This window comes from Vanacampus margaritifer, chromosome 20 (assembly GCF_051991255.1).
Source record: "Vanacampus margaritifer isolate UIUO_Vmar chromosome 20, RoL_Vmar_1.0, whole genome shotgun sequence".
NCBI lineage: Eukaryota > Metazoa > Chordata > Actinopteri > Syngnathiformes > Syngnathidae > Vanacampus > Vanacampus margaritifer.
Window position 1 is genome coordinate 5,667,133 of NC_135451.1, and position 14,477 is coordinate 5,681,609.

The 14,477-nt window shown below is 39.5% G+C and overlaps 1 protein-coding gene across 4 annotated transcripts in view; it reads right to left on the reverse strand.

The window, feature by feature from the left end:
- The window catches only part of myripb (myosin VIIA and Rab interacting protein b), an 82,846-nt gene extending 68,778 nt beyond the window's left edge, over positions 1-14,068 (reverse strand). For all 4 annotated transcript variants that reach the window (XM_077554750.1, XM_077554749.1, XM_077554748.1 and 1 more), the window contains exons 1-2: positions 13,908-14,068; positions 7,967-8,202 (exon numbers count right to left, since the gene is read on the reverse strand). In XM_077554750.1, coding sequence (XP_077410876.1) covers positions 7,967-8,076 — 110 coding nt within the window. In that variant the 5' untranslated portion in view covers positions 8,077-8,202; positions 13,908-14,068. The remainder of the gene's footprint in view (positions 1-7,966; positions 8,203-13,907) is intronic.
- Between the last annotated feature and the right edge of the window lie 409 nt (positions 14,069-14,477).

Consider the following 14,477-nt stretch of genomic DNA (forward strand, 5'->3'; position numbering starts at 1 on the left):
GAATTTAATGTTCGTGAGGCGAAAAGTTCGTGAGCTGAAGCGTTCGTGAGCCGAGGTACCACTGTACAGTATTGTGTTTGTGGAATAAGACTTAAGCAGCAAACTCTGTTTATATCCACCAGAGGAGGTGGTCATTTTGCTACTTGCCGTCAATTGAAAATGACATCACAGTTGCTCAGGGCTCAGCTAACGACCTACCTTCACCGTTTCCTAAATTTGGTCATGTGACATTCGTAAGCTGATCCTGAGGTCGTTACCTGAGCAAATGTGATGTCATTTTCAGACAACAACAACTGGCAAAATGACCACCCTGATTGATGTATAAAAATGGGTAGATTTTGCTGCTCAACTCAGTTTCTAATTTGTTTTTTCCATCTAATTACACAAGCAAGGCTAAATATTAGGCACACTTTTTAAACAAACACTAATATTAAAATACACAACAAAAAAAATTTGTTAATGCCTACATGGGGGAAAAAACACCAAAAAGGAATGGAAAGAATGTTCCTCCAAAATGTCATAGGAAGAGAAAGGATCAGGTGGCGTGAATGAATCCAAAAGTCAAGCACAAGCAAACCCGCAACTGTCTGTTTTGTGCACAGTCATCACCACAGTTTGGCCCGAGTTAGAAATGGTCCGGTGGTCTGAGTCAGCGAATAAGTAGAGGATCACCACTGCAGCGTAGAGCTCCTCCATCCTGGCACAGATGCTGACACAAGAGTGGATTGAAAAGAAGAAGAAAACCAAAGAGGGGAGCTGTTATGCTGGAGGTTGGTGGATTCTCTTTCAGCCCCCAAAACATACGCATGATCAATCATAGTGAAGCAGGAGTGACTTCCCCCCGGACGTAATGACTCATCAGCCATAAGCCATCAGTTATATTTTATGTAATACTGTATTGCATACTTTAAGCAAAGACTCTCAGTGTGTGCACTAAATCACGCAGGGAAGGCTGAATGGTGCACTAAAACAACACACAGCTCTTTCAAACCTATTCAAGAGGCTTGATATAAAATGCTCAAAGGTTATAATGCAAACATTTATAAAGCATAAATCTGATTAGGATGTCTTTTCCTCTCATTCAGCTATCAGAGCAATATTCGTCTTGAGTGTTTCATCGTCGAGAAGGATCCTCTTTGTCATTCTTTCACAATATGACCTGCACAATCCAAACAGGTTAGATTCAACAGAAGCGTAGATGTGGCCGGAACCTAAATCTATTATATTTCTGTTGTGCTACTTTTTTTTCCATATAAAATTATACAAAATCATTCCACCGTACTTGTTGAATTGTTGGCCAGCGTAACAAAGGATGCCAGCAAATCACAATATAAAATAATAATATATATATAATAATATATAAATAAAATATTTTAATAATATATACTATCAGTGCCTTGGGATGCTTTTATTTTAAAGTTGTTCCTGGCAGTTGTGGTCATTTAACAAACTGTCACCACCAATGTCAACAACACAATGTCCTGAAATCAAGCTCAATCACTAATTGAGGATTTTGAAAAATATACTTAATTATGGTGACATTGTATTACACGGCGCCTGTTGGCAGCATTTATCGACAGCTCCAGCGTTAGCGAGTAGCTGCTAAGTGCTAACCACTACACAAGTGCCGTCGGTACACTTTTATTTTTAAGTTGTTCATGGCACTGTCGTGGCGTAATTGATTTGACAAATTTTTCGAAATTGCAAAAAAAATTAAATTAATAAATTTCAATCACTAATTAAGGACACTAAAAAAATAAAAAAATAAATAAAAACTTAATTTTATTGTATCATACGACACCCGTTGTCAGCATTTAGTGGTGGTTCCAGCCAACCAAAAGAAACGGATATCATTTTTGGACTCTGGAGGCTGGAATTATCAGAAACCATGAAAACATCTTTGGCGCTCAAAACAAAAAAATAATTGTTGGCCAGTGTAATAAAGGATGCCAGCAAATCACAATACATAAATGTAGAGGTGGGGCAAACTGCTTTGATGGTGATTTTAGTGGGTCCATTATACTCGGGTGCGATCAAAACTGAGTAGGACAGAGCCAGTCTCCACCCCCACATGGCTTCCAAATTAGCATTGGATGCTAATGAGACAATGAGGAGGCCTCAAAAACAAAGTCCACTTGAGGCTGGAGATGCAAAAGGATAGATGACACATTCACGGGTAGACAAACAGATGAATGGGCCACCATCTCACTGCTGCAACCAGCTATTTCCCTCTGACTAAAAACAGCACTTCACATTTGACCAGCAGCGAAAGTAATCACTGCAGACCTGAACAAATAGAAAGGTAACCACTTGGACGATCGCTCAGGGGCTTCGAGGAGATAACACCGCAGCCAGTTGGCAGAAATGCATCCCTGTTATTCTGGAGAAAGAGCGGCGCTACTTTGTTTGTAAACAAAGTAACTGTTGAGACATCCATAAATCAAGCAGGGAAAGCTGGAGGTGTGTAAGAGCCACCAGTGGATTATTTTTCACAAGAATCACAATCACACTGCTGATTTGTCACAGCCCAAAAAGTCAAAATCTTCCTCCCTCACGCACCATTAACAACCACTGTGTGGTTCAGGAAAGATTTCACAAGAGGAGGCTTCTTAAAGCAACAGTAATGAAAAACAGGTTGTTGTTTTTTTTCCCCAAGAAGGTACTATTAACATGAGCATCCACCTGTTGCCATTTATACAACAGAATAGCTGTGTGTTCATTAAAGTGGGCCCAGATTTCACACTACTGTGAACAGTCCAACCCAAGATGTGCTTAGGACCGCCCCCCTTATTTAAATAAAATTTCATGACGCATCTCATGCTGACAGCGTCTGCAGCATGAAATAAATACATACCAGAGCAGTGTTTTTATTTGATTCATATTTAATTAGAGATTTTTTTTATTTAGTTGTTTTATTTTTGCATTTATGTTTACTTTTATGATGTATATTTTTGTTGTTTTTATTTCCATTTATATATTTTTTTTATCTAATTTCTGAATTATATTTTTATTTATTCATTTATTTGGGCAGTTTTGGTCCTGCATACAATAAAGGCAGGGGGGAGATACACTAGAGTGACCTGGGATTGCTATGCTAATGATGAAAGTGATAAAACTGTATTGTCAAAATAATTTCAAAACTTATTTTATGATCATGTTTACATATTTAATTCGGCGTGGTGACAATGCGACTTTGTAATAAATGGAATGTCAGTAAAGATGTATCTTGAAATTGATTATTTGATTTAAAAATAATAGAAAAATAATATGCATATGATACAGTGAGTGAGTGATAAGGAATACTTAAGTCCAATTCATGAGCACCCTCGCGAGCAAATTTGTGTCTGAGCACAGTATGCATAAGCATGCCCAGTTATAACTGCTATGGTCTTGGCAGTTTTATTCCCATTAGCTAATTACATTTAATTATATTAAACATCATCAAGTATCAAACGCTAATTACGAATCTTACAGTCTGAGTCCACTGTAGCGCCGATCTCCTTGTGATATTAAAAGCTCAAGGTTCTGGTGAGCAGGACGTTGCATCATCATATCACTGGCTGAAACACTTCTCTCTGAATATCTTTTACATAATTTTTTTTTTATCTTTGGAGTGCTTATCCTTAAGTTCACCAATAAGCTACGAACACCTTGGGCTGGACTGCTATCTGGCATACAGGGCATTTTTGTTGAGCAAGGTTCCGGCCGGTGTAAGTTAAAATGTCAGTGCCATTTTTTTTGTGCCAGTCCAGCCCTGGCTACATCCTGTATCAAAATGAAAGGATGACTTTATTTAACATCTTGTGCTGAAAAGTCACAATGCTACAGAAACCCAAGTGCAGCCTTAATTTCATCAATCGATATGGATAAAGATTTAGCGGACATCTCAAGATTAGATAATCAGACATGTACACGCGCACACACCCACACATGATGACATCATACACATGCTCTTCCACTTCAAAAACAAACCACATTAACATGACTCAGACAAATAACCCGTACCAGAACAGCAGCTAATCCCCACTAATGGAATACTGTAAGCGGTTGCTCGCAACTGAAACTAGGAGAGAGAGAAAAAAAACTCAGCTAGGATTGCATGAAAGCACATGGAAAGAACACTGAGTCGACTGTTCATGGGAGATGAGGAGATTAACCTTCATAAGAGTGTTTCTGTGGTCAAATGGTCATTTCGTTATATTCAAACTGTTTCACGTGAGTGTCGCATGTTGGACCTAGTTTACAGGATCAAGAGTGAATAATACACATATACACACACAGACATATATAAACACAGTAGCATTCTGCTTATGCATTCAGTAGCGCAAAATGTAAGAAAGAAGACAGTCGGAGGCAAATGTCCTTGAACGCATGAGTCATATTTGACCCAAATGGACAAATCTGACTCAGATTAGCCATTTAAGTGCTTTAAACCCGTCTATTCAAATACAATGTGCAATGGATTAGTCTGAGAATAAATCGAGTAACAGATGGTTTGATAAAGGAAGCAAACGTCAACGGAAATGCTACTCACTTTCATATGTCTCAACAAAACTGTTTTATTGTCTGACTGGAACATAACATGGCATCTGGGTATAATATTGACTTGATATGTTAACTAGTTTTTTTTAACGTATTATTCTAATTATTATGCCTTTACATTATGTATTACACCACACAAGAAGTCAAATGTACATAACATCATGTTTTAAAGCTATATGTGTATGTGGATCATTCAAAGGAATTCTAATTATGGTTCATAAATTATGTCTTCGTTAGGTAAAATATGTATTAAAAGAATTCTTCATTTAGAAAGATAATGTTTACTGGGCAGCGCGGTGACCTAGTGGTTAGCACATCTGCCTCATAGTTATAAAGTTCTCAACCACAGCTTCCTGTGGGGAGTTAGCAAGTGGTCCCCGTGATTATGTGCGTTTTTCCTCTTGCTTCAAAAGGAAGTCAACCTTAAGCATTTCTTGACAATAATAGGTTATATGTGACCTCACAAGTCTAAACATGATTTTCTGATTAATATTACATTTGTGGAATATGAGTTATGCAGCAAAAACCAGCTGTTTTTATCCATCTAAGAGGGCGGCCATTTTGCCACTTGCTGTCGACTAATGATGACATCACAGTTGCTCAGGCAATGACCAATCACAGCTTACCTGTTTTCTGAAGCTGAGTTGTGATTGGTTGTTAACCGAGACCTGAGCAACTGTGATGTCATTTTCACTCGACAGCAAGTTGCAAAATGGCCACCGTTATGCTGGATTTGGCTTTTTACCACATATTCCACTAACGGAATATTAAGCAAAATACCGTATTTAGACCAGTGGGGCTGCATAGATCATATTGTCCCCCAAAAAAATGGTGGTTGACTTCCCCTTTTATAAAAGGCCACATTAAATTTACTAGAAAACTAATAACTAAACTATTTTCAGTTATTCAGAAGTTTGATGTGAAATTTGTAACCAAAATGATTTTTGGGGCAGGTTGTAGGATTACTGTACAAAAATCCGAGTGGAACAGAGACAACTAGAACACCTGACACCTTCTCGACTATTTCGATCGATAATGATTTCCCAGTCAGCGTCTCCCATCCCCCTTTGGGAGAGCTGTTTGCTAACCAGTCCCAGGTCTCGCCCCTTGAGTGTCCCCTGCTGGTTCTATAATGAGCCTCTCCAAATGGATGGCTGAGACGACGAGGGCCAGGGGTTGAGCTGCTCAGGCTCTCTAATTGGCAGAATGACACTTGGACACTTTGGCAGCCGAGCCAAGGAGTTGATTAGAATAAGTAACAGAAGATCACCAAGAAAAATAAATAAACATGGCTCTAATATTACAATTAATAATTAAAACGTGACATTTTATGGGACAAACAATAAGAAAGACATTAACAAGAGAGTATTCTACATTTATTTAAATAATTTCTAGGCTGGGTCAGGGGGGTGTTCCCAATTATTTATTTTGGTAATAACACTGCAAAAATATCATTTTTAGAACAACCTACATTCAAGTGATGTGTGGTCATAATAATCATAAATCTGGGCAATGGAGAAAATCTATGAATAGCAAAAAAGTAGTGTGGGAAGTGGGTGAAGTCAGCACTGATAATTACAACCATGGCAACAAAAGTCAACAAAACCTAAAGAATGTCGTAATTCATGACAGAAGTTATTTAGCATATTTATTTACCTTTTCCATCTAGGACGGGTTTAAATGTTAATTGCATGATTAGAAGATTTTGTGTTTGCTAAGGAAGAACAATTTCATGGAAAACCCTACCAAAGTTCATTTTGGCTTCGAAATAAATCGGCAGTCACGGTCAATCATGTGTCATCATAATATAGCTGCGTGCATGATGTTATTTACAATACATATTCATTACGACTCTGTATTTGTTGAACAAGGGGCCAAAAGTTTCATTTCTTATAATGCCGCATGGGGGAAATAAAATGGAGCATTAAAGCCCTGGCTGAGGCTTATTTACTTTTCCATGAATCCTTCAACTGGGTAATTGACAACTCTGCAGGGCTGACTTTATTCAAGCAAGAAAAGCAAATATCCATGCACGGAGAAGAGAAGCCCAGAGGGAACTAAATACCTGCTGAAACACTCAAGTGCGTACGGCAGCAGTCAACTAGCTTTTATACAATATGTCTGCCCATGTAGCGTTGCAATTTCACTTCCTTTTTGCAATATTACCAGGCAGGTAAAGCCAATTTGCTTTAGGGAAAAAAACGTCTAAAAACATCTGACAAGTAAAAGAACCATGTTTTGGGGGATCAGTCACGACAGTGTGGGAGCGGAGCATTTACGGTCCAGTAATTTCGCAGAAAAGCATCTTTACTTTGAAACTGGTTTTGGGAAAATGAGTTAAGGTTTAAGCAGCAGCGGCTCCTCTGTGGTGTTTTTAGCACTTCAAACCAAATCACCAATGGCCTCATCTCAAGCAATGCAAGAACTGAAGAGCAGCATCCAGAGCTGAAGAAAAAGACATCAAATTTCCAAAATGGATTAGCTTATGTTGGGGTCTGGTTGGTAGTCAAGGGAACATATTTGAGTTTAGGAAAATTATAGGGTCTAACCAAACTTGAGAACTGCAAATTACACTTTGGATTTGGTTGTGACAATACAGCCACTTTAATGCAAAGCCACCCACACCCCCACACCCCCCATAGCTGCTGAGACATTACATGCAGACACCGTCAAAAGACCGCAAATTTGGCACAACCCCTACGAGGGGGGGTGGGGGGTTTGGGGTTTGTCTGTCAAAAGTGAACCCCCCTCTGAATTCAGCCTGTCATGAGGAGAGAAGAATAAGAGCTAAGGAAGGGACCAACAATTCCACATATGTCAAAAAAGAAGCTGTGATAACAAGGGAGGAGAGTGCCAAACAATCTGACAGCCAACAAGCCCCCCAAAAAGCCCAGACAAACAGTAGGAAATGAAACGCAAAATAACTCTTCTTTTCCAAGTCAACCTTAAATATTTCTTGACAATAATATGTTATGTGTGCCCTCAATAGTCTAAACATGACATTCTGATTAATATTATATTTATGGAATATGAGTTATGAAGCAAAATCCAGCCATTTTTATCCATCTCAGTGGGCGGCCATTTTGTCACTTGCTGTCGACTGAAGATGGCATCATAGTTGCTCAGGGATTCAACGACCAATCACAACTCAAGATTTTTTTTTATGTTATTTTTTATTTATTTATTTTGTGGGGTGGGGGTGGGGTCAACTTCCCCTTTAAGTAAATAACACAACAAATTTCAAGGACAACATCTAGTTGACTACAAATCTTGGCATAGATAACAAACACACTTAAATGTTAATGATTAGCAACCTCGGGATAGAAAAAGTACACAATGCCTCCTGGGAATCAAAAAGCTGTCCCACTTTTGGAGCATTCAAGTTTAGAGTCTCCACAACTTCAGAGGGAGTCGACTGTCTTACCTCAGCCGATCCTCCTCCTTCTTTCTCAGCTTCATGTCCCGTTGGACAACTTTCAGGACATGTTCGGCCTCGTCGTCCGTCAGGCCGGACAAGTCCAGCCTCCGGCCCATTTTCACTGGGCTTGCCACACTGAGCTGCTAGTGGTCCAACACAGGATGATGACGATGAAGAAGATGAGGAGGAGGGAGAGCAGGTGGAGGAGGAGAGGCACTAGTACACTGTTGGCTGGTACAACCCTGGAGAAAGATGAAGGGATAAGACAATCGTACGAAGAGATACAGATTTTTATTTGTTTTGATTGTATCATGAGAGAAGTGTAAATATTTAACTTTCAATTAATATGGATACTTTGACTCTAGTGCCTGAAACTTTTATAGGTGAGATTACATTTCATTTGGGGAATTGGTCAATTTCAAGGTCAAATTAGAGGGCAAAAGGTCAAGATAAAATATGCACCAATCGTCTAAATGATTATTCACTCGGAATCCTTGTTGAATTCCCTTTCCAACAATACCTATTTTGTGAAGATTGACCCAGGACTTCCTGAGATAAATGGGTTCAAAGGAACATGACCACGCCCCTTTTTACAAAAAATGTCAAAATTCACCGGGCCGTAGCTCCCAAACCCCTGCTCCGATTGACCTGAAAGTTTAGATATATTGTTGTGCCATCACTCTCAACAAGTACACCAAGTAAAAATTTAAAGCTGCTTGGTTATTGGTTACGTGGTAAAAAAATCATACATTTGCACAATCCAATGAAATTCAATACAAGATCTGATAAATTGCTAGAATAAATATATAATTTATTTAGACTTTACACTGATCTGATAGACTCGATCGGGATTGGACGATATTTTGCATTTTATGAATAATCGGCAATCGGCTGTAATGGTTTAATTTGATTGATCAATGATGACATCGACCAGCTCCATGAAATAAGAAATTACATGTTATATTTAATGTTTTTCAGGATTCTAGGGAGATTTTTTCACACATACATTTCGATTGTCATCAATTATATGTGGATTTTTGCTATTCCTGGGCTGGCCCTTTAGAGTAAAACCATAACCGTAACCCTAGGGGGGGGGTTGGTTACTCTTGATCGGTGATCAGCCGAAAAATCTATTGCATAAAGCCAATTTTTTGTTAAATATACGTAACAGTGCTATTGAATTAGGTTTGTTTTTTCATCAACTTGAGTTTGCTTGTTTGTTTTTGTACAATCACTTTTTCTACACAAAGAATGCATACCGAGTCATTTGAACTTGTTTTTCAATTATATTTTCATTATTTTCTCTCCATCTGGTTTGAACAACAAAAAAAATGCGCTCATGCAGGGTCATTCATCTTGTAATTTTAATTGAAAATGGAAAATTTTATTGTGACTTTGTGCCATTGGATGATCTTAATAGGTAAGGGTTCGGATTCTTGTAATCTTTGGAAAGGCAGAATTTTCGATACAGCTCTTGTATTGAGCCTCATTAAAATGTTCTGGCCAGTGAGTTCTTCCTCAGGACGAGGGGAGATGAACAGGTGAAAAGAGAGGAAGTGACGGAAGGATGACGACAAGCACACAGAAAACAGACAAGGGGAAGGGCGCTGCAGAGACAGATGAGTCCATGGCCAGATGTAGAAGGTCCATTAACCACAGTGTCCAAACAAGATGGGAGTGCACTTGCAGAGTGATGATGACTCTGAAGGCCAGACAATTACGCTCTATCTATTATTGGGCCGATAGCTTCATCGACTAAGTGCCTCTTCTATGAGCGAATATCACTCATTTTTTGAGTTGGCCCATCTTAGAGGAAACAATCTACTAACTTTGTCAAAAAATAATTATTAAAAAGCAATACTTGACCTAGGTGTATTTTCCCATCTCTATTCATTTTTGCATTAAGCCATAAGCCTCTAATGGACTGTGTGGGGCATCTCAGCACTGAAATCAAATTTGTTTAAATTGACCAAGTGATGTCATTTTGCAGAGAAAGCATCTCTAAATATTGTTTCTCAAGCCATAACCCCGTCTCAGCCTAACAGATTTATCCATGTGTGAGTCATTTGTTTCGGTTGGGAGTATTAGCGTGATGGCAAACCCGCAAGGACGCGCGCGCGCACGCAAGTAAAAAGTGAGTGAGCGAGCTTTTGTCACATTTTCAGCTCCGGAGAAGATAAAAGCAGCAACATCTCAGGATATCAAGTATCAGGCGGCGCGCGGTGTAAATAAGGACGGTCACAGTGGCATTCACACACGCCCCTCGCTCAGACGCTGTGATGAGAGACTTTTGCCCTTTGCCTCGGGAAAAGGCCAACTCTGACACAGTCATATTTCACAACTGTTACACACTTGGCGACATGCGCGTGTACACAGCAAGCAAGCACAGCCAAGTGCTGCAGGTGCTATGTTGTGAAATAAAGCTGTATCTGCACCCCGTGATGTCATAAAAGAGGAAGGGGGAATAATGATTGTTTTTAATGGGAGAATTTCTCCCTGACCTCCGGTTTGGAAAACAGTGTCATGTCAAGCAGAATAAATCCACATAAAGGAATTTCTATAGTGGGGATCTGTGTTTATGTAGTGTGTGATGTTAATGTCAAAGAATGATATGAAGTAAAGACTTACTCTCTCAGGGGTCCCAAAACATTGTGGCCATTTGCAGCCCATGGGTTGATATTTTATGGCCCCCTATTTGACATCAAGTGGGTGTTTTGTGTGGTTTATACTTGTTTAGGTTTTTTTTTTTTGTCTTTTTCATTTTTTATTTATCACTTCTTGTCCACCATAGCTCAGCAGCTTTTACCAAAATGTAAGTCTGACTTTGGAAGGAAAAGCTATCCTGTCACCCTTTCCCAGTCATATCCTTTTCAAAACCTGCCGTGAAGAGCAAAATTGGTGTTGAGAACAACCAATTTCAAGGAGAACTGGACACAGAATGATTTTTGTTGAACACAGGCGCACCCAGAACGGCTTTGAATGCATAGAAAAAGTTGCAGCGCTCAAGAAATTAGATGTCATTACTCAACAAGGCAGACTGATAAGTATGTAAATTAGAGATGTTCAATACCACTAGCTAGCATTGTTGATACATGACATTTTCTCAAAAAACAATGACCAATCATTTTAAAGGACTTGTATAGCCCAATATAGAATTTTTACATAAAATAAATGCCAATTTTCTATTATGTTCTTTTCCATTTTTTGTGGCAACACACGTTTGTCACGTTTGTTTAATTCAAGTGTGACATCTTAGTCTGACCACTGGTTGGCACCCACACAATGACTTGCATGAAGAAGAAGAACTAATCTGATTATGTCATTCATAGCAGTCTGCTTAGCTGAAAATAAGAAAGGTTGGAATCTGTGTATAAAATTAATAAATAACTGGTTGTTGAGAATTACAATAGCCCAATCCCGAATGTCTGGAACGGACACAGATAGCAACGCCGGCCCAACATAAAACTATTTGTGGCAATCAAAGCACTGATTGGAAGCTAGATGCTAATGCTATCTATAATCACATCAATGCGTGTGCGTCACAAGTAAATCAGAACTTGCTAATTTCTCATGAAGCTCTTTTTTTTGTCAATGGCAAAGAGAGTGCTATCAATACATAAAATGCATTTTTTTTTATTTTTGTTATTTGGTTTTAGTGCGGTCTGTGAACATAAATTTTAAGCTCTTTAAACAATACCATAGCACCATTCATTGTCTTACAGTCTGTGTCTTACCTCTTAGCCGTATTCATTGAAGATTAACATTAGTGCTTCACAGCATTGTTACTATAATGGCCCAAGTAATCAGTCATGGATACTGCTATCAGGTCCCTCTTGTGAAGTATACACCAATACACAGCAGCCGCATAGAGCAATGAGAGGACCAAGCAGTCCAGCAGGGTACAGTCACCATGACAACATGAAAGGAGCATGCTGGAAGAAGTGATCGCAAGTCTGACAACTTATTCAAATGAGTCTGAGGTTTCTATAGCAGCTTTAAGGGAGATAGTGGATTTTTTTAAATACATTTTGAGTACTGTCCAGAAAATAATTGTTTGTTTCATAAATCTGTTTGGGGAAAATGTTTAGCTACAAAATTCAATGAAGCAACATTTATGTATTTAGCTTGACAATGTAGTCATTTAAAGTTTTGATTCAAATATGACACTTGTTCTGGAATGTACATGAAAAGTCTCCAATTTGTTTGTATTGGATTCTCTACTTTTCACCGTGTGGGTGAGAAAAGATGAAAAAATGCCAGCAACACACTAAGAGCTCGCCAGGAAAAGAATTAAGAATGTTGGAAATTTGTCTACAGGCTAAGGTTTCACAAGTCCCCCAAAAATCGAACTTCGTGCTGCAGGATGGATAAAATTAGGTCACGCTGAGGTATTTCCCAAGAGAAGGTGAATTTGTTAATACTTTCAATAATGGAGAATTCACACAAGAAAACACCAGCTTGATCTAAAGCCTGCTCAGGACGGCGGGCATGATAAAATGGCAGGTGCAGCCAAGCGCTAAATGAACTGCTTGTTTGGACCAACTCTGTTGGGTCAGCTGGTAAAAGTCACAGGGTAGTACATTGAGAGCAACACTGTAAGCACTTCTTGACGCTTCAAGGTTCTATCTACAGGACATAAATTAGTTTTGGCAGCAGAATGAAATGACTCAATTATTTGAGCAATGGTGAGAAACCTCATCCGTCTAAGATTAAGGAATGCGTCATCCAATTGATTTTGAAAGATATCCAACACTAGGATAGCCAAAGTAGATAACTTGCAGATTGAATTGTAGTTTTTACCAGTAGAACCTTTAGAGAATATTGCCCTGTATCAAAGAATGAACTATATTGATTTCATGCGAAATAAGGATAATAAAGAGGTCCTGCCATCCGCCTGGTATGAACATTTGATTGACAATGACAATTCAATTGTTCACCGCGATAAGTCAAATAGTTTACACTATTCTTATTCATTCAACCAAGGAGATTAAGTCACACACTTGCTTTCTGTCTGTGGGATTACACAAAATAGGTTAAGGGTGCCGTGGGCCGAGAAAGAATTCCAGATTTGGTGCGCGTCAGTAACCACAACACAGACCGAATTTAACATTGGATAAACCTGAACAATAGAATGCAGCAAAACACCAAACTGAATTTAGTTTATAGTTGTGCAATGTAAATTTGCCTTTTTTTTTTTTACCTCAAAGATGACACTTGGTCAATGTTATCAGAGTATTCCATTTAAAAATATGATTGTTGCTGATTACATTATATGCACTGCTTACTTGATCTGAAGATGTTAATTGAGTCATGATGCAAGTAATAATGACAACCACCACAATACAAATAAAACTTTGGTAACTGGATGGCTGAGTGTTGTCAACAGGTTAAAAAAAGCCACCACAAACAAATCAACTGTGCGCCTTGTTCACCTAAATCTCCACAAACATGCGCCGGATTTCCAGCTTGCATTCCTAAGGGATGAAGGTTTATTAGTCTGAAACAAAACATGACTTTGTTTTTCTTAAAAGCTGCAGCTCATTTAACCAATTCAGAAAAACAATTTTGAAATACACCCCGTGTCTTCCTTTTCATCTCGGCTACATCGAGCTCCACGCCATGCACATTTAATGGTTATTTTCGCACGACCCCTTGCTAAATGACGCATTTTATCCTTACTTTTTTAAGAGGAGCGTTCGCACACTGCCACGTTAGTGTTAGAGTATAACATCGGCGTGATTTTAAAACCATGAAAAAAAAGGGACCGTCAGGTTGCTCGATCGCACTTAAGGGGGGAAAAAAAGAAGTAAAATCATCGTCACTGATGTGATGTATCTGCATGCAAAGCTGCAATGACAAGCAGAGCCCAGGCTCGTGTTGCAGCCATCACACACAAACACAATCACATATAAATCCATAGCGTAGCGACTTGTTTTGGATCACTTACGCGGGATCAGCCGGTACCGGTGGACCGCCAGCCACGCTCTCCCTGGCCAGCGTTAACTTCCACAACACCTGCCTGCCCTCCTCCTAATTTGCCCAACCTCCCCCTCTGTGCCTTATTATTTGTGAGGCAGACGCTTGCAGAACTGAATGGGTGATCACGAGGTTTGTATTACGCAGAGGTGGAGGAGGGGGAGGCGAGGCGAGGCGAGGTGAGAGTGGGGGCTGGCACACAACCTGTTTACCGGTTCGATGAGTGGCTGTGTGCTATAAAAGGGCTGGAAAGCACATGCAATTGGTCAGAAGGGGGCTGATGTGATGGATGTTGGCACCTGTCCTCAAAAATGTTGGCACTGCAAGGAAGAGGGGGAGGATGCGGAGGAGGAGGAGGAGGCGGCTGCGTTGGCTGGATGCTTCATTCACAAAGACAGTCACAGTGCAATTAGCCTCTAGCCAGAGATGAAGACGTCCCAATCAGTCCTGCACCAACGTGTCACTTTTAGATCATGCTGGAGGGGTCTCCGTGAAAACAGCAACACACTAGCTGCCTGCCTGCCTGCCTATCTATCTATCT